The 23,540-nt window shown below is 46.5% G+C and overlaps 1 protein-coding gene across 1 annotated transcript in view; it reads left to right on the forward strand.

Annotated features, from left to right (window-relative positions):
- The window catches only part of CREBBP (CREB binding protein), a 119,283-nt gene that overhangs the window by 62,108 nt on the left and 33,635 nt on the right, over window positions 1-23,540 (forward strand). The window contains exons 4-12 of the mRNA XM_070362471.1: window positions 7,979-8,219; window positions 9,505-9,618; window positions 17,158-17,400; window positions 18,538-18,640; window positions 18,906-19,052; window positions 19,849-19,966; window positions 20,522-20,693; window positions 20,968-21,012; window positions 23,083-23,207. Of these exons, the coding sequence (XP_070218572.1) occupies window positions 7,979-8,219; window positions 9,505-9,618; window positions 17,158-17,400; window positions 18,538-18,640; window positions 18,906-19,052; window positions 19,849-19,966; window positions 20,522-20,693; window positions 20,968-21,012; window positions 23,083-23,207 (1,308 nt within the window). The remainder of the gene's footprint in view (window positions 1-7,978; window positions 8,220-9,504; window positions 9,619-17,157; window positions 17,401-18,537; window positions 18,641-18,905; window positions 19,053-19,848; window positions 19,967-20,521; window positions 20,694-20,967; window positions 21,013-23,082; window positions 23,208-23,540) is intronic.

The following is a 23,540-nucleotide window of genomic DNA, read 5'->3' on the forward strand; positions in this document are numbered from 1 at the left end:
GGGTGGTCGAGAAGATAATTCCTTGAAAGTTGTGCCTGCTGAGTCGATTCAGCCGTGTCTGCTTCTTCGCAGCCTTATGGGCTGTAGCCCCCAGGCTCCTCTGTCCATGGGGTTCTCCATGCAAGAACTGGATTGTGCTTCTGTGCCCTCCTCCAGGGGCCTTCCCAACCCAGGGATCAAACCCGCATCCCTTATGTCTACCTGCACTGGCAGGCAGATTCTTTACCCCTTGAGCCACCTGGGAAGCCAGTTGTTAGTAGACGGGTAATTCTCGTGGACTGGTTGTATACAGTAACGGGGCCTGATGCCCGTAAGACCTCGTAAGTCAGTTGAGATGTGTGAATCTGGTTGGCCTGTCCCCTTGGCTGTTGGAGTAGATCCAGCAGCTTTTACCCTCGAGGTTTCTTTGCACAGGTGTACTTGACCACACAGCCCCCAAGGCAGATCGACTCTCCAAGTGGACAGGAGTGACGCTGGGGCAGGGGAGAGAGTGGGTTTGTCCAGTTGTCTGTCCTGTGCTCTCTCGCCCATGAGTTTTCTTTCTTGACTTAGCTGTTTGTTTTCCACTGTGAAATCAGTGTTTCTGATTTGGAAGATTGCTTAGAAATCATTCTGGTCCACCTTGATCATTTTTAGTTATTTCCTTATTGAATTTAAATCTTAAATTGTTAGATAATCTTATTTTTAAAAAATCAACAGACACCAAACAAAAAGAAGACACAAGAAACATTATTCTATCTAAATAACTGTTCTCTTTCTTACCAGTTGATCTTTATCATCTCAGGTGATTATCACTTCTTCCTGGTTTGATAGCTGAGTACATTTAATGAGCATTTTCTCTATTTTATGACTGCAAAGCTTTGTGTAACCAGCTGTTCTAGGGTCCTTCTGGGGGAATCAGAACAAGCAGATATTGCAGAACAACCCTTTGTCCCACCTGGTGTTCACTTTGGTGTCATTTCCTGACTTTTAAGTGGAGACTGGGGAGAAGTAAAGTTTCCAGGTGGGTCGGGGGAGGATGTCAGAGAAGTAGGGATCTGGACTGCACTGGTTATGTGGCAGATCTGGGCCAGGCTGATCTGAACAGTTGTCTCTGCGAACCCCAGTCCTGCAGATGGGGGGCTGTGGTCATGTGGTCAGAGGAAGCACTTTCCTTCACTGTTCTGACTTGTCACTTTCTGCTTCTTACTGTTTGCAGAGTCCTTTGCAAACATTGTAATCTGTTCTTGGATACTTCATGAAAAATAACTTCTTTTTCTAGAAAGAATCCAGGATAAACTTTACACACACTCCTTGTGCACATCTGTGATCCTGTTCTTAGGATAAAGGGCATTTTAAAAAAATGGGGTTGGTGCTGATTACTCAGACCTATGTAACAACGACAGACCTAATAAAAATACAGCAAGCTCCTTTAAAATTAAGAAATACACCAGAATAAACATAAAATGTTTGCCTTTCAAGGCCATTTAATGGACAGGGGTTTAAATGATGGTTGAGTTACGATGCCAGCAAGATACATGCAAAGAACAAAAGATCTAGCAATGAGATGGGGTGAGTGGGCTGTGCTCTCCACAGCCCTTGGGTTGTACACTTTATGTTCACCTGCTGTTACTCATGGTTCAGAATGTTTACAGGCAGGGGGTCGTGATGGCAACACTGCGATTCCTGTTCCCCAGTAACCTTCCCCTTCCACCAGTAGGAATTGCATGTGAGCTGATGGGAGTTACCAAAATGTATTGCATGAATTTTAAAGCTTGTGATGGATACTGTTGTATTGCCTTCCAACAAAAGCCAGGGAGCAGGTCACTAGTATCCCATGATGCTCCCAAGGCTGGGGGTTATCATTCTGTCCTTTGACAGGAGGAGATAGTGTCCAATTATTGTGATTTGCATTTCTTGATTACTGGTAAGAATGAAAGTACATGTGTTTAGTATGTTTTTGTTTCTCAAGTTGCTTAGTTCCTGTCCTTGGCCAGTTTTTCTTTTTTAAAAAACTTAATTTATTTATTTTAATTGGGGGCTAATTACTTCATAGTATTGTGGTGGTTTTTGCCATACTCTGACATGAATCAGCCGCAGGTGTATATGTGTCCCTCATCCCGAAGCCCCCTCCCACCTCCCTCAGTTTTTCTGTTACATTCTCTTCAAATGGTTTATAAGGCAAGGTGGGCAGCCCTGTGACAAGGTGAGCGCAGAAGGGTTAAGGAGGTGGGAACTCTGCTGTTAGGCCGCCCCCAGGTCCACCCCCGCGCACGAGGCTGTATGGGCCTGCGTTAGTCCTCCCTGGGCCGCGGGTGGGCATTAACTGAGCTGCTGCTTGTTGGGCACCCAGCACAGAGTCCTTGAGAGGCGAAGGCTGGAGAAGGACCGACACCTGCACGGTCTGCCTCGTCTCGTGTGTGTCACATGTGTTGCCTGGTTTGTTGGTCACTGTTACAGGTCTGGCCCAGGCGCTCTCCCGATACTCATGACTGCCGCTGCATGAGAATCACCTGTGCATGGCTCTCCTGAACGTTTCTTTTTATTGTAACTGTAAAAGCGCATGCCTGTTCATTTTGGAAAACCTTTAAGAAGTATAAAGCTGTTGTAAGGAAGCCTCCTCTGTGGAACTTGAATACAAACAGCTCTGTCCACCCGCCCCCGCCCCCCCACCCCCCACCGCCAACCCCCATCTTGTGAACCGTAGTCTCTAAGATGCAAGACTGGGGAATCTGTATTTGAAGAGGTTTTACTGGGGACTAGTTAGGAACCACTGCTTTATATATTTTTACAAAGGCCTGTACCACTTTCTAGTACTTTTACAGTTTTTTAAAAATATTTAATTGTTCATTGTTTTCTACTGATTCTTCTGATTTTCCTCCCAAAGTGGGATTTTTTTTTTTTTTTTTTGGTTATAAAAATAGTAGACATTTCTTGTAAAACATTCAAACAATGCATGAAGTTGATAAGGAAAAACTGAATGACTTTATGGTACTATTTTAATAACTTTCTTTTGTAGCTTAATGTGTTCCATTTAACTCTCGGCGGCATGAAGGCCTGCGTTATTATTGGGGTCTGTCTGTGGGTGTTTCGGCCGTGCTGGTCTCCACTGCTGTGCGGCGAGCAGGTGCTGCTCCCTGGTTGTGGTGTGTGGGCTTCTGAGTGCAGCAGCTTCTCTTGTTGGAGCTCACGGGCTCTGGGGCAGGCGGGCTCAGTAGCTGTGGGGCGTGGGCTTAGTTGCCCCAGATAACAGTGATTCTATCTCTCAGTGCTCGGTGGGTCCAGGATTTGGTTGGGGCTTGGCTCCAGGCCTTTGTATTCCACGTGGCTTTGACTGGGGTCTCCTCAGGTCCCCCTTACTTTTCATGCCTGCATCTGATTTCATGAGGTCTGTAGCCATAATTTTTTTTTAATTGGTCTGCCTTTTCTAGACATTTAGGGAATTTTCCAGTATTCAGTAATTTAATCAAAGTGTGGTGTCTGTCTTTGTACATACATTTTAGCATAGTAGTCCAGTTACTTCCCTAATAATAAATTATAAGACGTAGAACCACTGGATCAAAAGGAATGGACATTTTTATTTATTATTTTTTTATCGTGGTCATATTGATAAGTGAAAGATGCTTCTTGGTTCTAATTTCATTTCTTTGATAATTAGTGAGATAGAAGTCATTTTATTTATTTATTTTTTCCTTTCTTTTTATTTTTTTTAATTTTATTTTATTTTTAAACTTTACATAATTGTATTAGTTTTGCCAAACATCAAAATGAATCCATCACAGGTATACATGTGCTCCCCTCCTGAACCCTCCTCCTCCTCCCCTCCCCATACCATCCTCTGGGTCGTCCCAGTGCACTAGCCCCAAGCATCCAGTATCGTGCATTGAACCTGGACTGGCATCTCGTTTCATACATGATATTTTACATGTTTCAATGCCATTCTCCCAAAGAAGTCATTTTAAAACCGCTTTATTGAGATACAGTTGCTCTCCCGTGCAGCCCCCTTCTTTAAAGTGTGCAGTTCAGTGGCATTCAGTGTTTTGTGCCGCCATCACCAACCGTGTTCAAATTTAGGACATTTTCATGTTTCAAAAAGAAAGTCTGTACCGTTAGCAAGTTCCTCCCATTTCCCTGAGATCTTCAGCCAGATGCAACCACTAATCTCTTTTCTGCCCCTGTGTATCTACCTGTTCTGGACATTTCATCAAAATGGAATTATACGATATGTGGTTGTTTGTGACTGGTGTTTTCACTTAGCACAGTGTTTTTGAAGTTCATTCATGTTGTAGCATGTACTGGTACTTCCTTTTTTGTGGTTGGGTTATATCCTTTTTTTGATATATCATGTTTTTCCAGTCTCTACTTGATGCCCATTTAAGTTGGTTCCATTTTTTGGCTATTAGGAATCTTGCTGCTGCAAACATTAGTGTTCATGTTTTTGTGTGAACATATGTTTTCAGTTCTCTTGGGTGTATGCTTCAGATAATTGCTGGTCCAGATGGTAACTCCAGGTTTAACCTTTTGAGGAACTGCCAGAGTATTTTCCAAAGTGGCTGCACCCTTTCACACGCACATACTACTAGAGTGTGAGAGAGACCAGGCTCTTCTCCAGCACTTGTTACTGTCTCGCACATACTACTAGAGTGTGAGAGAGACCAGGCTCTTCTCCAGCACTTGTTACTGTCTCGCACATACTACTAGAGTGTGAGAGAGACCAGGCTCTTCTCCAGCACTTGTTACTGTCTCGCACATACTACTAGAGTGTGAGAGAGACCAGGCTCTTCTCCAGCACTTGTTACTGTCTCGCACTACTGAGTGTGAGAGAGACCAGGCTCTTCTCCACCAGCACTTGTTACTGTCTCGCACATACTACTAGAGTGTGAGAGAGACCAGGCTCTTCTCCAGCACTTGTTACTGTCTCGTTTTTAAACTGTAGCCATGCGGTAGGTGTGAAACAGTACCTCACTGTGGTTCTGAAGATAGTTAATGGTATCGAGTGCCTTTTCATGGGTTTCATGTTTCAGTAAACATACCAGTTTTTTCATGTGTTTCTCTGTATATCTTCTTTGGGAAAATGTCTCTTCGTATACTTTGTCCATTAAAAAAAATTAGATTCCTTTTTTTAAAAATCATCGAGTTTTAAGAGTACTTTGAATGTTTTAGATATAAGTCCATTATCACATCTGTGATTTGCAGATGTTTTCTCCCATTCTTTGGGTTGTCTTTCACTTTCGTGATGGTGTCTTTTGAAACAGCTTTTAATTTTAATGAGGTCTAGCTTATTTTGTTCGTTACCATGGTTTCTGCTTTTGGTTACGCACCTAAGAATCTATGGCAGGATAGAGTCCTCCTCCATTTTTACCATTTTCCAAAATATTCTTGGTTATTGCAAAAATAAAGTTGCCTAAAATTATAAAGTACTTTTGGGGGGAATTTGCAAATTTTGTTCTGTATGTTTAAAGGGAGGTTCTTGTCTAAGCATTTTTCTTTTAATTCTCTTCTCCCGCCTGGACAGTGGGGACTGAGCTGGGAAGTTGGTAGAATCTAAAGGCTGCTTCTGACAGATTTTTGCAGAAGTTCATACAGCCCTTCCTTCTTGTTGAGCACTGGCCTAAGAGAGAAGGAAATTAAATGTGCCCCACGTTTGTAAGCACTCTGCAACCTGGACTAGCCTCATGCAAGCCCATGGAGTTACATGGGGAAGGCTAACCCAGGGACGCGAGTCGTGTTGTCTGCTTCATGTTGACTCAGCTTCATCCTCCAATTTGTTTTTGAGATGTGTAAACAGTGTGTAGGCTTACCGAACAGCTACATGTAGATGGAGAGTAGACCCAGACTTGAGCAGGCTGTATTTCCAGCTGTGCTATTTCTACATGTTGAGGTTTCAGCATACCATCAAATACAGTTCAAAATGTGTGATTGAGAACATTGCAGATGAGAAACACTGCGTTAATTTTTAATGACTTTAAAAGTCTTTTATAATTTAATCACATGATTGAGATTTTTTTAACCAGGTTTTTATATGACACCTCTTTTTACGTTTATTTATTTATTTTGTACATAGTATTTCTGTATTTTAAGAAATGGCAGGAGGACAACTGGCTTGATTCTTCCAGACGTCAGTATTGTGAGAAAGTAAAGGCGGGGGAGGGTAGCAGGAGATGAAGAACCTTAAAGACAGTAACCAGGTGGATGGTGTGGGCCTGAACTGGGCTCTGATCTGTGCACACCAACTCTAAAAGACTGTTTGGAGACAAGTTGAGAAACTTGTGTATGGACTAGATGTTAGAAGGTACTAAAGAATCCTTCATTTGGTTAGATGTGATAATGGTATCCTTTCCTTTCTACTTTTCCACATGTTTGAAATTTTTTTGTAAATGCAAAAGAGACCTAACCAGGGATCATCTTACATTTCCCATATTCTTCTGTTCCTGTTGATTTTCGCTTGGACTTTGTAGTCCATGGAAATAAGCTGATGGATGCAGAATCATTTAACATAGGTACTTATTGCTGCAGAGGGCATAGTCACAGGCTGTTTGTTTATGGGAGCCTTATTTTAAAGTGTCAGAAAAAAGAGGAGTGGCTGCAGTTTATCCCCAGTCTTTGGAGTTTGGATAAATGAATGTACAGCCACATGTTCACTACGCATCATGCTACAACTTACTGGTACGGGACAGAACCTAGAATAAATACCAAGCCAAATTTATATAAATGAGACTATTGGTCATGGTTCACACATACAAAAACGACTGGGAGGAGAAAAACCTGTCTGCACTTCCGCAGTGGACTCCTGGCTCTCAGGATTGCAGGTGTTAAGTATTTCCTTAGTTCTTTTGCTTTCCACATTTTTGAAATCGGGGAAATAGACATAAGGGAAAGAGGCTGTTTTCCCTCAGGCGTTAAGTACTTCTCCACTCAGTACACTCAGCCTCTTGGCTTGAATTTTGCTTTTGTTTTGGTTCCTGGTTAGGGTTCTAGGAGTTGTGCTCTTGAGTGAAGCCAGGTAGCTTTTCTACATACTTATTTTATGAGTTCTCATCGAGGTAAAGCCAAAACACAAAACGCTCTTTCTACAGTGAACTTTGATTCATAAAGAAATATGTTTTACTTGGTGTTCTCCTGGTTGCAAATGCATATAGTTTTGACTCTTCATTTGAAAAATCAGGCTGTGTTGTGCTTCATCGGAGGCGGTAGGTGTTGTAGAATGAAGTCAGAAGTGTGACCTGACCAGAGCGATAGATCGGAAAGTCCCGGAAAGGTGGGTTATATTGTTGCCTGTTAGGAGCTTTACATTGCTCTTACTTCACAGTTTCTTTAGTAAATTTCTGAAGAATATTGGTAGTTGGTAAAGAGTAAGAAGTTCCGCAGGTCCCCTTTTCCGTGTTCTTTGCAGTTAAGAGGTATGGTTGATCTGGCCTACTATTTTGAAAGGATGAAAGTAACTAAGCTCTGTTTCTGTATCTTTAGCACATCGTCAAATACGGAGAAAAGATATTGTCTGATGTCTGAGTAGAAATTTTAATGAAATGCAAAGCGTTAACGATTGTACTGGATGGTTGTATTCAAGATAAATGCTGTCTTAATCTTTGAGAAGTAATGAATGCTGCAGGTATTGTCCTTCCGGTCAGAAGACTAGAAATCTGCAGGGTGGCTCTGATTGCTCTGCACCGTCAGATCTTCTCAGTGGGTTGGAATTGGTCAGGCCTTGGCGATCTTTTTATTAGGTTGAATCCTATAGAACTGCCAACGTTTGGTCATCTGGCTTAGAGAAACAATAGTTTCATATGGTTCAACCTAATATAATAACGGATTTTCCTGCACTTGTATGTATTGTAGTGTGATAAATTGCCGATGAATTAAAAGAACCTCACCAGCTGCATTCTCACTGCGGCCTAAACTATCACTCAGCTTTACCCTTAGTTTGAAAAAATAGTTAATGAACATGAATTGGAACTCTGAAAGCTTATTAAAATGTTTGTGTTAATTTGTTTTATTTTAGCCTCAGATGCAAACATCAGTGGGAATTGTACCCACCCAGGCGATTGCAACGGGCCCCACCGCAGATCCCGAAAAACGCAAACTGATACAGCAGCAGCTGGTCCTACTGCTTCACGCTCATAAATGCCAGAGGCGAGAACAAGCCAATGGAGAGGTCCGGGCCTGCGCACTCCCACATTGTCGGACCATGAAAAACGTCTTGAATCACATGACGCATTGTCAGGCTGGGAAGGCTTGTCAAGGTAAGTGCTGTTTGCTCAGGTCCTGGTGGCAGAGCCAGGGGTGGACTTGTCTGGTATTCTCTGGCACCTCTCCTGTTGAGAAGGTTCCCACTTCCCACGTCCCCATGTGCTGACCAGTCAGATGCCTCTGGACGCTCACCTGCCCAGGAGAAAGGCGGTGTGCTTCTACAACGTTCCGTGAACTTTTGCTGGTGGGGCTGGGCCCTGCATTCGTTCTTTTCTGCCTTCCTCTGTCACAGAAGACCTGTGTCCCTTCCTGAGCACTGTCTTCGCCATGCATGTCTAGATCAGGTTTTCTTTTTGACAGTGTAGTGTGCACGCGTGCATGTGCCCACCTTTCCCCAAGCCTAGAGCATCTGTCTTGCAGTCGTTTCGTGCGCCCAGGCGCCAGGGCTGCTGCCTCGCCCCTCCGCCCTTCTGTCTTGGCTCATCAGGCTCCTGGCCCGGTTGTCCTGGGGACCTGTGTGTCCTGCCCACTCCTGCCACCTCCTTCCTTGCTCTCCAGAGGGGAGAATCATGCACACACGTGTCCCCTCTCTGGTCTTCACACAGACACCCCAGTTCTCCTGAAGAAGCCTTCCCTTAACTAACGGTTCTGCTTCCCTTTAATCTTTATCCTCTTTCTGTCTCTTCTCACTTGTGCTCCTAACCTTGGGGAGAGTCTCCCTGATCTCCCTGCTTCCCCTTGTGACACTCGTGAGTCCCGGGTGTAACCCTGTCCTGATGGAGAAGCAGAGGAGGGTCGTGCTGGACCTTTAGGAAGAAGTGGAAGCGAAGATAGAGACAGAGGGGCTGGCCGCAGCTGCCGTCTCGAGTGCTCTGAGAAGTGCCCGGGCCCCCTCAGGGTCTCCACAGACCTCTCATTTGCTTCGCTATGTTTCTTCAACTCTAGTGTTCAGATGGTTTCATCCTTGAGCATTAATAAACATAATGTAAACTTTTTATTGTAAATAGTGACATTACAGAATTATTTGTTCTGCCTTTCGTTCCACTTGTGTGGTATTTCAGGCCAAGTAGTTTTGTTTTGTTTTTGATTTGTGGTCTGAACCTTGTTCACCATCATTCATAACATTGCTTCTCTGGGAAGTTTTTGTTTGGAATTCTCAGTAGTCGACTTACAAACTTTCTGGAAAGCAGCCTGTTTTGTAAGCTGAGGACTGCCTGCACCGTGCTACAGTTACACTTGCGATCATCTTTTATGGAAGCTGGCCTTATAATGTAGGTGTAATGGAAAGCGCGACGATTTGGATAGAAAAATAACATCTCGTTGTTTTTCTGGTCATAGTTGCCCATTGCGCATCTTCACGACAAATCATCTCTCATTGGAAGAACTGCACACGGCATGACTGTCCTGTTTGCCTCCCTTTGAAAAATGCCAGTGACAAGCGAAACCAACAAAGTAAGTGAGCACTGCGGGTAGAGAAGCTTGGCGATGAGACACTGAGAACGCAGAGGAATAGGCAGGGAGCAGGGCAGAAACTAGTCGCTGCACCGCGTAGTGGGAGCTGGGGCGCCAGGGCGGACGCCGAGGGGGAACCCCCGCCCCGCCCCCCCGGACTTGGCCACTGCAGAGCAGCGAGCGCAGAAGAGGGACGTCACTTGGATCAGAGAGGCGAGAGCTGACGGGATGGCTCTCTGAGTTTCTTGACAGACACTCAGCATTTGTCACTGTAATGGCAGTGACTTTGGGGTGAGGGGTGGATAGACTGGACACTTTTTGAAATCACCCTAAAGTAGTCTTGAGGACCCTTTGTTCTAGAGTCAGTCAGTCAACAAACACCACGTGCAGGTGTTGTGGAGGCGACGCGGTTCCCAGGTCTAGTTGTGTAACTAACAGTTCATTCAGCGCAGATGGAGGGTCTCTGCACCAGGATGCCGCACCCTGATCGTTGCCCTCGCTTCGTCATCTTTCCATCGGTCTGTGTGCCCTTAGCGGGTGGTTAGGCAGTGCCCCCGTAGGAGGCCTTGTGTGGCTCCCGGGGGCTCCCATGGGCATCGGAGCAGGGAAAGGATGAGCGTCTGTCCCCAAAGTTAAGTCCCTTCTGGTTGTTTTCAAGGTCCAGCTGTGCTCTCGGGGTGTGTCCCTTGGTGTGGACAGGTAGGCCATGCCCTTGGCGCTCGTGTCCTCGTGGGCTGGAGCTGCCCTCGAAACTCCAGCACCGTCTGCGTCTTCACAGCCGTATCTGGGCCATCTCGCCCCACCCGCCCTGCTTGTGGTTATGTGTCCATTGCTCTCATTCTTCTTCGGCAGACCTGTTGCTGCCTCAGAACACGTGTGCTGCTTCTCTTTCTGCTTGTTTCCAAGTGGCACTGGGAAAGGTGGTCGAGCCCGCTAGGCCCCACTCCCTCCCAAGCGCCCCCAGAGCCCCACACACAGGGGTGTCTGTGGCCCAGGAAAGTGGGCCATGGCCACAGACCCACCCTCCCTCCCTTGCTCCCCAGTAGAAGCAGTCATACTAAGTTTCCTTGAAAAGTCACTTTCCTAAGTCAGTTAAATTATACTTTTATTAAGCAAAAAATGAATTAATACATGATTTTCTAGGACATTTCTTACATAAAGTGAAGATCTAGGAATCTGTGTCTTCTAGAAGCAGATATTTGAGACAACAGTTCTAGTGGAGTACAGTCTGAGTTTCTTCCAAGTTAGTGTAAAATGTTTTCTTTCCTACTAACATGTTGTGATGGTTATAGTTTCTTACGTCTTAGGATGTATTTCAGTTATAGTCCTTTTAAGTGTCAAAATATTTATTGTCGAGTTTGTGGTTGTACAGTATTCATTCCATGAATGATGAATTAGGATAGTGTTCTTAACCTTTAATTTGGGACTGTGAATTTTCTGAGATCCTTTGGTTTTTAATATGTATTGCCATGACAGTTGTAAACTTTTGAGATTTCTCTTTTTAAGAAACACTTTGTGTGGTTTTTACTTAAAAAAAAAAAAAACAAAGAAATGAGTGTGGGTTTTTTCTACCATCTTTATAACTGCCTGCTTGTTGTAATGATTGATCCAGAGTGAGCCCTCAGAAGTGGTAAACCACAGTGTCTCTTCCAGTCATAACGTAAGGTGTTGTCAGGGTGATTTCACACTATAAAGTCATGGGGCGTGTACAGACGAACTCTGTGCAAGGTTGTAGCAAATTTTCGTGAAAGAAATGAAAGTGGGGTATTTTCCTGTGTACTTTGTGTGTTTGTATATGTTTTTGTTTTTAATGCTTCTCAAGTTAGGTTTCTGCTCTGAGTGTATTCCTTTGGTTCCAGCACTGTGGTTTTGCGAGGACAAGGAGTTTGATAGGATGAGCGAGAACGTTGCAGCAGTGTCTTCTCTGTAAATGTTTGTTGCTATTCCTCCTCTCTTGAAGCAAACTGTGCCCATCGTGTGTGAAATGTAGCAACAGTGGGGAAGTGTGGCTCTGCCCCTCCAGCAGCTGATGGACTCTGTCCAGTTGCCCCTTACACAGCTCAGGATGAGGGCGCCGATCCTTCCACACAGTCAGAGGGCCACAGCCCTCCCAGCACATAGACAGCTTGGTTCCTCCACGTCCACAGCTTTGACCAGCGTGGACAATGTGTGGCTGTTGTATTTACTGTTGGAAAATGTCTGTGTAAGTGGGTCCATGCTGTTGAAACCTGTCTTGTTTAAGGGTCAGCTGTACGTTAAAAATAATGTGACAATGGCGTCGATCTGGGACTTCTTGCTGGTCCAGTGGTGAAGACCCTGCACTTCCACTGTAAGGGGTGTAGGTTTGATCCATGGTTCAAAGTGCACATGAGGTTCATGAGGCACATGGTTCATGAGGGCACAGTAAGATCCCTCATGCTGTGGGGTGCAGCCAGAAATAAAAAATGAGGCGACAGTGGTGTCAGTCAGAGGAGTGAGTTAGAGTCAGTGGTGTCGGCAGTCCTGGCAGGGAGGGTCAGTGTGCGTGGGAGGGGGGGCTGGGCAAAGCCCAGCTTCAATTAAGTGACAAGGGAAGAACTTTCTAGACAGCAAGGCTGACATGCCTACAAGGGGATACCTCTGATTGGACTCAGAGATTCCTATGCAAGTGAGGTTTGTAAGTGGGTGGTCAGGACCCCCAGGGATCATCTGAGACCCACCTGTGTCCACCGAGGCTGTGCTGTCCAAGCAGGTTTTCCCACAGATGCTCGCCAGGCCTGCTGCACACACCCTGCTTCTCTAACTCCTCCCTTGATGTCTCTACTGAGAGAGCCTGCCCAGGCCACCTGTGGAGCCTACCCAGGGGCCGCTGAAAGGAAACCCAGACTGCTGTGGCCTGTGTGGAGGAGACTTCGTGTAATTTTTCCCACGAGTTATTGTCCAGTCATTGATCTTGCATTATCCATCCCTTATAGAGATCGTCAGGTTTTATTGGCTAATGAGGAAATTGCAGGGCGTGTATCTAGCGTCAGTCTTGGCACCTGCCTCCCAGACCTGTGCAGGGTGGCAGTGGGTAGGCTTTGGCGGCACAGACGGGACTCCCTGTCTGAATTCATGTTGCCTCCTCAGGGGGCTTTTGCTGCTCCGCGTATGGTCTTCAGCCCAGCTGCAGGCGCACCCCTTGTTGCTTGTGAGAAACGCAGAGACTTGGACCTTCCCCCAGGCCTCTTGTGTTATTAGACTGCATCTTAACAAATTCCGCGTTTGCCGCTCTGGATGCCTCGCAGGGCAGAGCGTCGGTCCTGGAGCTCTTGAGACAGTGCGCGTGCTGCTCTGGGCAGCCACAGGTTTCCCAACTCAAGAGCAAAAGGACTGACAGAATGGGTGCTGCGGGATCAGCCCAGGGCCGCCCCAGCCTGCCCACTGCCTGCGGCTGCCTGGGTCTCCATGGGGGCACAGTCAGCCTCCCCAGACCCCTGGCTTGAATACCTCTACTGGCCTGCCACTCACTACTTGGCCCTGCTCTGTGATCCAGCTTTGCTGCTGCTGCTAAGTCACTTCAGTCGTGTCCGACTCTGTGCAACCCTATAGACGGCAGCCCACCAGGCTCCCCCGTCCCTGGGATTCTCCAGGCAAGAACGCTGGAGTGGGTTGCCATTTGCTTCTCCAATGCATGAAAGTGAAAAGTGAAAGTGAAGTCGCTTAGTTGTGTCCAACTCGTAGTGACCCCATGGGCTGCAGCCTACCAGGCTCCTCCGTCCCTGGGATTTTCCAGGCAGGAATACTGGAGTGGGTTGCCATTGCCTTCTCCGGTGATCCAGCTTGAGGCCCCTCTGATTGTTTGAGTTGCCTGCCTTCACGGTGTTGAGTCCTGCTTAAAACATGCCCTCCAGATGCCTACTTGGTGCTCCACAGGCACTCGCAGGCTAGGCACCTGCTTCACCTGCAGGTTCTCCAGAGACCACCAGTGCCTCTGTGACAGCCTGTAGCGGGGGCGGGGGAGGGGGTGGCGAGGCCGCCTGTGGCTCAAGTACCAGACAGCCCTCGGTGATAGCCTTCATTGGAGGAGCTTTGACCTCGCTCTTCTGGGCGGCGCCAGGTTGCCAGTTCTGAGCTCTTTGGCTTCTGAGGACACCTGCTGCAGGGTGCGCGTTCGTGCTTGGTGGTGGCTGTGACGGGGGGCCTGGCCCTCAGCTCGGTGTCCCTCTGCCCTGGTGGTACACAGGCCCGGGACGCCCTGTGCTGTGGGAGCAGCTCTGCAGAGACGTCCGCAGGTCTGACAGACTCAAGCTTGGCTCTCTTGGTAGAAATCCAGGTGACGACCAAGTAGTGGCTGCTATGCCTGCCTCATGGTGTCCCCCACCAACCTGACAAAGTTTTGGAATTCAGCGTGTCCATTTTTGTTGGCTTTCCAAATTGAGCACAGTTTTATTGAGACCAGTTGGGGGCTGGAACTTGAGGTGAGCTGCATGTTTCACAGCAGCAATGGCTAGTGTATGTGGAGCTTGCCCATGGGCCAGTCTCTGTGCCCACGGGGGCGTGAGTCCTGGACAGAGCCAGCTGTGAAATCCGGCCCTCTTCTGTCCTTAGTAGCTGCGGCAGAAGGGGAGCAGGACCACTCTGGAGACGTGCTGGCAGCAGGAGTGCTGACTGACGTTCGGGGAGAGGGCACACTGTGCTGAGATGCACTGAGACGCTGTGGCGGGATATCACAAAGATGGATTGTGTGTGAAACGTAGCCTTAAGCTCTGAGAAAGGAAGCAAGATGTAAAAATGGTAAAAAGAACAAGAAGTGTTGGTATCTAGAGAGGTAAACGTTGGGAGTTCCCTGCGATCCGGTGCTTAGGACTCCGCACTTTCACTGGGGGGGGCCTGGGACTAAGATCCCCTAAGCCACGCAGCACGGCCAAAATAAACAAAGAGGTGACTATCAATAATGTGTAAAATTGATTCGTGCAGCAGGCTGTATTCTCAGTGACACCAGATACGTGGAGCGTTGCTGTTTTAGCACTCCTCACGTTTTTGCTCAGCCTCAGAGCCCTCAGCGCTGCGGTGCTGGGAGGGCGCCTGCTCCACTGCTGCAGCTTGAGGCGAGTGCCCTGGTGTGAGGAGAGTCCTGTGAGGCACATGCAGGTCCCGCTGCAGGGAACGTGCAGGGAAGAAGAGATGGTCTTGATCATCTTGATCAGAGACCACTGTCTCTGATACAGGATCCAGGGCTGCAGCCTTTCATTATTAGATAGAGATGTTGCTCTCCCAGCAGACCCTGAGCTCCATGAGCGCACACTGCTCACTTCTATCCTGTTGTCTTTGTCTGTCCTGGAGTCTGTGCTTGCAAGTGAGAGAGGGAGCAAGTTCAGGCAGGAGTCGCAGGTGTCCGGAGAGGAGCAGAGGCCCGACGGCCACAGGGCAAAGTGGGGGGTTCGGGGAAGGCCAGCTGCTGCCAGGACACCAGCAGGGTGTTCACGGAGAGTGGAAGCATCTTCAGCTTGTAGGACTTAGAGTTTGTGGTGGCTTTCACCAGGTAACTCCCCTTCCAACCATCTCCCCCGTAGGAAGTGCCTGCGTTCCTTGTCCCTGAAGCGTAGATGTTATCTCACAGCAGTGTTTGTATTCGGATTGGGCCCTGTACGTCGGAGACCTTTTTACTTGTTTGTATGTTGATTTCCTTGTCTCTAAATTAGTTAGAAATGTCAAGTACCAAATGCTTGTCTTCAGATAGATAGGTATGTTTTCTTTTAAAGTAAAAAAAAACAGTAACGTGTGCATTTAGGACATAAATGCTTTTAACACACACACAAAAATACACTGACCAAGTCAGCAGCTTCCATGAGAGGAGGAAGTCCGTAAAGTAGCCCATAAGTGGCCTTGAGCTTGGGAGTGGCACTCCTCCTACGATGGGGAATTTGGGGTAAAAGGATAGCATTTGGGGAAGTGTGGACACGAGTGGATTTTAGTAGAAAGAAATCGTTGTTAAGGTACTGCTATTGCATCTTCACCCAAAACCCAAAGCCTTGTACACCTTGTTTCTTTAAATTCCTCTCTCTCCACAGTTGATCAGTATGCATGTCAATGTAGGTCTAGGTCTGTTCCTCCTTACACCGCAAAGTAATAGAAAAATAAATCATCTTCCCATTGTCACTTTCCTTTTTCTCTTGTACTTCTTTTAGACAAGTCAGCATGTCAGTTTCAGTAGTACAATGGCACGTGTTTAAAGTTTCATGGAGTATTAACTATTAGGAAAAATACCTTTAAAAGTATTATACATGACTTATTTCAGAGCTACATACTTGTCATAAAATGTACCTTGGGAATTGCTTTTCATTTATAATAATGAGGTGCTTGGTGTGTATAATTGTGTCTAATGAGCGTTAATGAGTTTGAGATCTGAATATTCTTATTAGAAAAGTTAAATAGTGTGGAATATGTAATTATCAAGGGCTTTTTTTTTTTTTTTTAACACATTTTGGTTTCATTAAGTTACTCAGATAAGTGTTTGAGTTGTTTATGTTATAATTGTGCTGATGGTGATATGAGGATATTATTATTACAGTAATGGTCTGAATTTTAAAGAAAAATTTGTGATAGTGTTTTATGTCTCAAAGATCAGTTATAGTATCAGTTTTATAAGCTGCTGTTGATGACACGACTCGAAGTTTGGGGAAGTTGGAAAGAAAGGAACTCTTACAAATAAGAATCAATGGTATGATGCAGAACTTCTACATCGATTAGGACATTTGGACGGATGGACAGACAGACGGACAGATGGGTATTTGGGTCTTCTCTGTTAACTTTGAAGCCCTTGGCAATGGGGCTCTTTATGTTGCTACAGATTTTCCTCAGTCAGGCACCGTATCTCTTGAACAGCTTCACGTAGCAGAGAGCTTAGCATGGTGCCCTCCCGCGTAGGAAACGCGGAGCAGAGAAAGGCGTGGAGTTGCCTGGTCACTGTACGTCAGGGGTTCAAGGAAATGCAGTTTTGTTTTTTGGAAGATTGTGTCAGAGATCTTAATTAAGTTACTGTTACTTGATACCTTTAGTAATTAAGATATTAATTAGGTTAATAAGTAACAGAACTGACCAACTAGGCATCTCCTCCGCTCCTCCTCCTCTGTGCCTGTGTGGTGAGCAGTGAGGGGCACCGAGGAGCAGCAGCAGGAGGGGCTTCTTAGCTCGCCTCAGTGGTGGCTGATGACCCCCAAAGAATGTGTGTTTTCCCATGTTTGCTGTTTCCCCCGAACTGACTTCTTATGAGGCTCTAGATTTAATACACGCTGACCTTGATTGCGTGATCGCTGATTTCCTGGTCTGTTGTTTTCTAACACAGAAGCTTGAATTCTCTTCAGATTTTTGTTCTTCAGGTGCCGCTGTGCAGATGAGATTAATAGAATGGGCTTCTTCTGTCTGCACAGTTCCTTTCTTGGTAGCGGGGTTCCAGTGCTTCATGACATACATAGGTGGTCTTCTGTTAAAATTTTACTTGTTTTTCAGTGGTTTTTAACTCACTTGTGGACTTTTCCCTTTTACTTATCTCTTGTGTTTGTCTGTTTGTTTTTATAGCCATCCTGGGGTCTCCAGCTAGTGGAATTCAAAACACCATTGGTTCTGTTGGCACAGGCCAACAGAATGCCACTTCTTTAAGTAACCCAAATCCGATAGACCCCAGCTCCATGCAACGAGCGTATGCTGCTCTTGGACTCCCCTACCTGAACCAGCCCCAGACGCAGCTGCAGCCTCAGGTTCCTGGCCAGCAACCAGCACAGCCTCAAACTCACCAGCAGATGAGGAGTCTCAACCCCCTGGGTAGGTGAAAGGACTCTCGAGAACTTCCTTGTGCAAATGCAGTGTCGGGAATGACGAGCCTTCTGGAGCCTGGGGCTGTTTTCAGCTACTGTTTTTACTTTAAATTCAAATTTTAAATTTAAATATATATATGTATATAATAAAATTCAAATATATATATTATGGCAAATGGTATCTTTTAAATGATTAAAATAAAAAAATTCCAGGAAAAGGCTAAAATGTCAGGTACACTGAAGATGTTACAGGCTTGTAAGATGAATCACATTTGCAAATGAACCAACATTTTTGTCGCTGTATCTGGATAGTTTTCATAAAGGGCATTTCACATGGCTCAGGATGCAAAATCTCAGGTTGGAATTAGGGCAGTACCAGTTGCCTTGACTCTGCAGCTCCTAGCATTTCTTGGTTGTGGACTACTTGTGACTGGAGCCGACCAGTCTGAATCCGGACTGGCTAACAGGGATCTCAGAACAGGGTTGTTGTGCTGGTTTTGTTCTTTTCCTAATAAAGTATTTTCACCTTAAAGATACTTTATCTGTTGCGTGTTGGGAAATAGTTGCCCTAATGCATTTCTGACTCCTGCTGGCTAGAAGACTGGGTTGGAGTCTTGAAATGTCCCTTCCAGTCTGACACCACTTCTGTTGGTGGTATAATCTGGGACAAGACAATTAACCTGTGTCTCACCTTTCTCTTACTTTAGAACAAATACTGTAGGCAAATTGATCTTTTGTCTTCTTCACCTGAAGTTAATTTCTATGATTTTTATCTTCTGATACGCAAAACAAAAAGATGATGAAGTGTATGTGACGGGAATGAAGCCAGAATCAAAACCGAAGCTGCAGATGGATCATTTCTGATTTTTTTCCACAGCCGCCAAGCATTCATGCTGCCAGCCAGCCTCCGTAGAAATGCTCTTCTTTGGTTTTCAAGTGCAATGGGAAGCAATTGAATTTATACAATTTGACCAACATTATTGAAAATATAACTCCCAGAGTTCCTGCCATAGCATTTATTATTATGAGTCATAAGAATAATTTTCATAAGAATCATTTATTTATATGTGACTTGTTATTTATCTGTTATTAGGACTTTGAGGTGTGTAATTTAGGAGTTGGTTGATTGCTTTTCGTCTTTCAGGAAATAACCCAATGAACATTCCAGCAGGAGGAATAACAACAGATCAGCAGCCATCAAACTTGATTTCAGAATCAGCTCTTCCAACTTCCCTTGGGGCTACAAAGTAAGACCTTTGTTTCATTTGGTTCCTATCTGAGTGACAGTCACATGTTAAAGTGGGCTGGGAACCACATAGAACTCTTGATTCTTTCTAAAGTGTAGGGCTGTTTCCCTCCCTCCCTTCTCTGTCCCTCTCGCTTCCCTCCCTCTTTCTTTCTTTCTAACAGATAGCAGAGTTTAAAGTCACATATGGTTGAAGACCCTTAGTTGGGTGAATGGCATGTGAGTCACTTTTCCAGTTGGATGACCTGTTCTTCCTCTCCCCTCAGCCCCCTGATGAATGACGGCTCAAACTCTGGAAACATTGGCACCCTCAGCACTATACCTGCAGCAGCACCTCCTTCCAGCACCGGAGTTCGGAAAAGCTGGCACGAACACGTCACTCAGGACCTGCGGAGCCATCTAGTGCATAAACTGTACGTGGCCCCCTCGCCTGTTACTCACATGTGGTGGGAGCACTTTGTGACTGATGGCAGTGTGACAGTTTTGCAGTTTGCTGGGTGTCTGATTTAACGCCCAGGTGTTTTTTTGGGCCCTAGGTGATCATACCCTTGAAACTGAAGGGGGTCATGTGCTTGTTTAGGGAGGCCGGAGGATCCCAGATTCTGAGTGCCCAGTGGATCCTGGAGAGGAATATGAACTTTGACCCATGTCACAGGGGCAGGCCTGTTCTCTAAGCTCTCAGTGCACGGGGAGCTGGGACTCACTCAGAAGCTTGTCTTATTTTATGGCTCAAGGTTATAGTTGTGGGGAGCCCTGAGAATTGCAGGCATTTGGGCCTAGTAAATACAGATGGCTTCACAATACCATCATACAATTAACATGGGAAATTCATAGTTGATTTCTCCAGCAATTTAAGTTAAATGAAGGTGACGTTAATCAACTCAATTCCGATGGAGTTTTCTTTTTTTTCTCCTTCATTAGTTTAATCAAAAATTTTTGTACTTAGTAGTTTAAAGATTAGGAATTCAAAATCATAGTATTCTTGAGTTGGTCAAGCATTTATTGTTAATAGCAAAATGTTGTGTTTGACTTGTGGATAAATTGACAGATCAGTATTGTCTCCAAAGAGTGACTGCATATGGGGGTCTCTCAGCAGTGTATTGTGCCCAAAGGTAGACAGCGGTTTGTTCTCTTCCCGTGTCACATGTGAAATGGCAAGATGTTGATGTTGTATTAAAAGTAGATTGAGAGTACGTGCTGTCCTTTCAGTGTCCAAGCCATCTTCCCGACACCTGACCCTGCAGCCCTGAAGGATCGCCGCATGGAGAACCTGGTGGCCTACGCTAAGAAAGTGGAAGGGGACATGTACGAGTCTGCCAACAGCAGGGTGGGTCCGCATTCGCGTTCCAGCCACACGGCACCCGAGCGACCTGTGGCTGCAGGTCTGGACGTGGTGGGGGGCGGCGGGGGGCGGGTTGGGGGGGAGGGTGCTTCCATCAGCCTGCTGGTCTCCTCGCCTGAGGACACTGACCAGGGAGATGTCCCAGTTAAGACTTGAGGTCCTCCTGCACACCTCTCTTGGTTTGTAACTGCAGAATCTTCAAGTGTTCCCACTACAGTGGTAAGTGAGGTGTATGAAGGTTTCCTAGTCTGTGGGTGTACTTTATAGTGGAGTGTTCTTGTACTATGTTGTCACCTGTGTCAGTGAGTATGCAGGAAGAGGTTCAGCTGTAGAACGAACTGTCACGAGGACTTAGTACCCCCTGACTGTTAAGTCCCATAGCATCCCTGGGCTTTGGTTTATGAGTTAGAAGTGCTGAATACTTCACCCGTGCCAGTGTACATAATTTTAATTTAAAACTTCATTAGTTTGTTAGAACCTACAAAACCAGATCAGTTGTTTGTTTGCAAATAACTAGTATTGACTGTTGCTGCTTTTTAGGATGAATACTATCACTTACTAGCAGAGAAAATCTACAAGATTCAAAAAGAGCTAGAAGAAAAGCGGAGGTCGCGTTTACACAAACAAGGCATCTTGGGTAACCAGCCAGCCTTATCAGCCCCCGGGACGCAGCCCCCTGGAATACCCCAGGCGCAGCCTGTGAGACCTCCAAGTAAGGACTGCATGTCCCGCCCCTGGTCTGTTCCCTCGTGTGTCTTTCTGCATTTGGTGTGTATTTCTCAGCACACAGAATTACATTCCCAGGGAACCTGTTGCTCTGAAAGCACGTGGTCGTGGCTGTGTTCTGCGGTGGCCTGTGTTTAGATGTTGAGTCTCACAGAAGGCCCTGTAAAGGGTGTGCTGACATCAGTGCACAGCACTTTTGGATCTGCTCTTCTCTTTAAAGGATTGTTTTAAGTAACTCCTTTTTTTTTCTGCCATTGTAGATGGGCCCATGCCTCTTACAGTGAATCGTATGCAGGTTTCTCAAGGTATTTAACTGTTGTTGTAAATCATATTTTGGGTTAACATTCTGCAGGACAAAGTTTATTGGTTTGTCTTCTTCCCTGTGTATTTCTTTCTCTCCATTTTTCCTTCAGTTTCCTTTTCTAATTGCCACCTCCCCCCCCCCCCGCCCCCCTCCCTACTGACGAGCACAGTGCACGTCCACAGGTAGTGTGAACATGTTGCCTTTGGAAGTTTGGAGATCACAGCGAAGCTCTCCAAGGAGATCAGAAGTAGGAGTTCACTTTTTTTTTTGATGGACAAGAGAAAACATTTCCCTTGGAAGAGTCTCAAAAAAAAAAAAAAGCATTGTAGGAGGGGGAAAGAAACATTTCTGAGCACTTGAAAGTAGGGCGTCAGGCCTATCCTGAAGCCCGAGCACCCTGACTTGGGGGATGGGAGGAACGGGTGAGGCTGCTCTGGGCTAACGAGCACAGGCGCCTTGCCTACCAGACTCGCCGAGGAGGGTCTGTGCTCAACAGCCCTCACCGGGCTGGGCTCCTGGCAGCTGGTCTGAGCAGCTTCCGGAGGTTCTTTCTCAAGTTGAGAGTCTTTGGTCGTGGTTGAAGCCGTCATTTGAGTTTGGGGGTGAGGGTCATTTCAGAGCTTTTACAACTCTTAGCAGGTTGAGACCTGAACAGTAGGATGTTTCTGCTGGTTGTGAAATGAGATGGCGACATTATCCAGTGTCCAGTGTGTGGAGTAGTTCAGGGAGAGAGTGGTCGTTCTAACAGCTGTGGTGATCGTCCTGCATACACCAGACCTGGTACAGCTGATGATACTGTGGAGGAAACTTTTTAGGGACTTGTTCAGATGGACCAGATGTGAAGAGTGAAAGAAATCAAGAAGGCAGAGAAATTGAGCCTTCGGAGAGACAGGGTGCTGTATTAGGGACAGGGTAGACGAGTCTGCTGCTTCGGGATCTGAGAACGGGGCTGTTGAGCAGAGTGTGGAAGGAGGAGCCTTTGAAGGAAGTGCTTGCATGCCCCTGTCACCGGCACGTCCAGGTCTGTGGAGAGGAACTTGTTACGGTGCCGCTTCTTCATGCATCTTTTTCGCATGCTCAGTAAAATCTCCTCTTGTCAATAAAACCCTCCAGAAGAGCAGGGCACTTTGTTCTGTATGCTTCCTGGAAGGTCCTGGTTACTCAGGGGGACATTTTTCGCTGGTGCTGAGGGGACTGGTGCTCTTTGATGCCCTCTCCTACTCCACAGTTAAGGCAGTGCCTCAGGATTCTGTTCACAGCCACAGGATTGGGCCAAGTCCTGAGACTTACTGAAGCAGTATTTACATTGAGCTCAGAGTTCACGGAGAATTGTGGGAAATTACAGAGAGAGAGGCTCCATGGCCTGGAGTCATGTAGCGGCTGGTGAGAGGTGTCGTTCGTGGTGTGGCACCCTTGGGAAGGCCAAGGCAGCCATGAAAGTGAGATCTTTCCAGTCAGCAGAGAGGAGGCTGACGTTGAGAACCGCCAACCCTTGGGCACTTTCTAAATGCTTAATGTCCTTGCAAAATTAAAGCCATGTTTTGAGTCTTATCCCAGATTCTAACAATAAATGTAAGCCCAGCCAAGGAGCTGGGGGGCCTGGGGTGATGGGAGCGGGCTTCCTGCTGGGAGTCAGGTGGTCCAGAAGGCTTTGAGGGGTTGGCTCAGAGGGGTGCCCTGGCCTCAGCAGACCTCCTCTGTGCATGGTGGGTGCTCCTTCCCACCACCCCGCCCACCCCCGTCTACTCTGTCACTCGGACCCTCAGATGCTCTGGCGCCGAGTGCTGCCTTGGCTTCAGCTGCTCGCAGCTTCCCTGATGCGCCACCTTCCTCTCCTCACACCGCCCTGCCTGCCCCCCACCCACCATCTCACCACCACCACAGTGGTGCCGTTTTTCCTGGATGTGAGCAATCTGTTGCTTAGCCATCTTTTCTGATTGGCTGATCTCCTTTCAGTTGTGTATGTAGTGTGTGTGTTCTGTCTTATTTGGCTTCAAGTTTCTTTGGCAAATTGTCATTCTGTTTTCCTATGGGTGCTTTTCCTAATGAACTGTTGTGGGTACGTTTACAGGGATGAATTCATTTAACCCAATATCCTTGGGGAACGTACAGTTGCCACAAGCGCCCATGGGACCGCGTGCGGCATCCCCCATGAACCACTCTGTCCCGATGAACAGCATGGGCTCCGTTCCAGGGGTAAGTGCTTGTCCTCCCCTCAGCTGTGCTGAGACGGCCTTGCTGCAACAGGACAGTTCTCCCCATGGGAGCTTGGAGGTTGGGAATCCTGTGGCGCTTGTTCCTTTGGATTGTGTTGTGCTTTGGCAACTCCGTCTCTCTCTCTGGTCCTTATTACTCCAAGGTTTATTTGACCTTTACTTATTTTTACTGAAATGAGAGATTCCTTGGCACCTGTGACTTTGTGAGAAGACGGGAGTTCTGGGGATGTGTGACAGAATGAGAGGAAAGGTGTCAGTGTCCGCTGGCTCTCAGAGCGTCCTCTCCTGAGGCTGTTTTCTAAACGAGTCCGAG

The sequence above is a fragment of the Bos mutus genome, chromosome 25 (genome assembly GCF_027580195.1).
Source record: "Bos mutus isolate GX-2022 chromosome 25, NWIPB_WYAK_1.1, whole genome shotgun sequence".
In the NCBI taxonomy this organism is placed as follows: Eukaryota; Metazoa; Chordata; class Mammalia; order Artiodactyla; family Bovidae; genus Bos; species Bos mutus.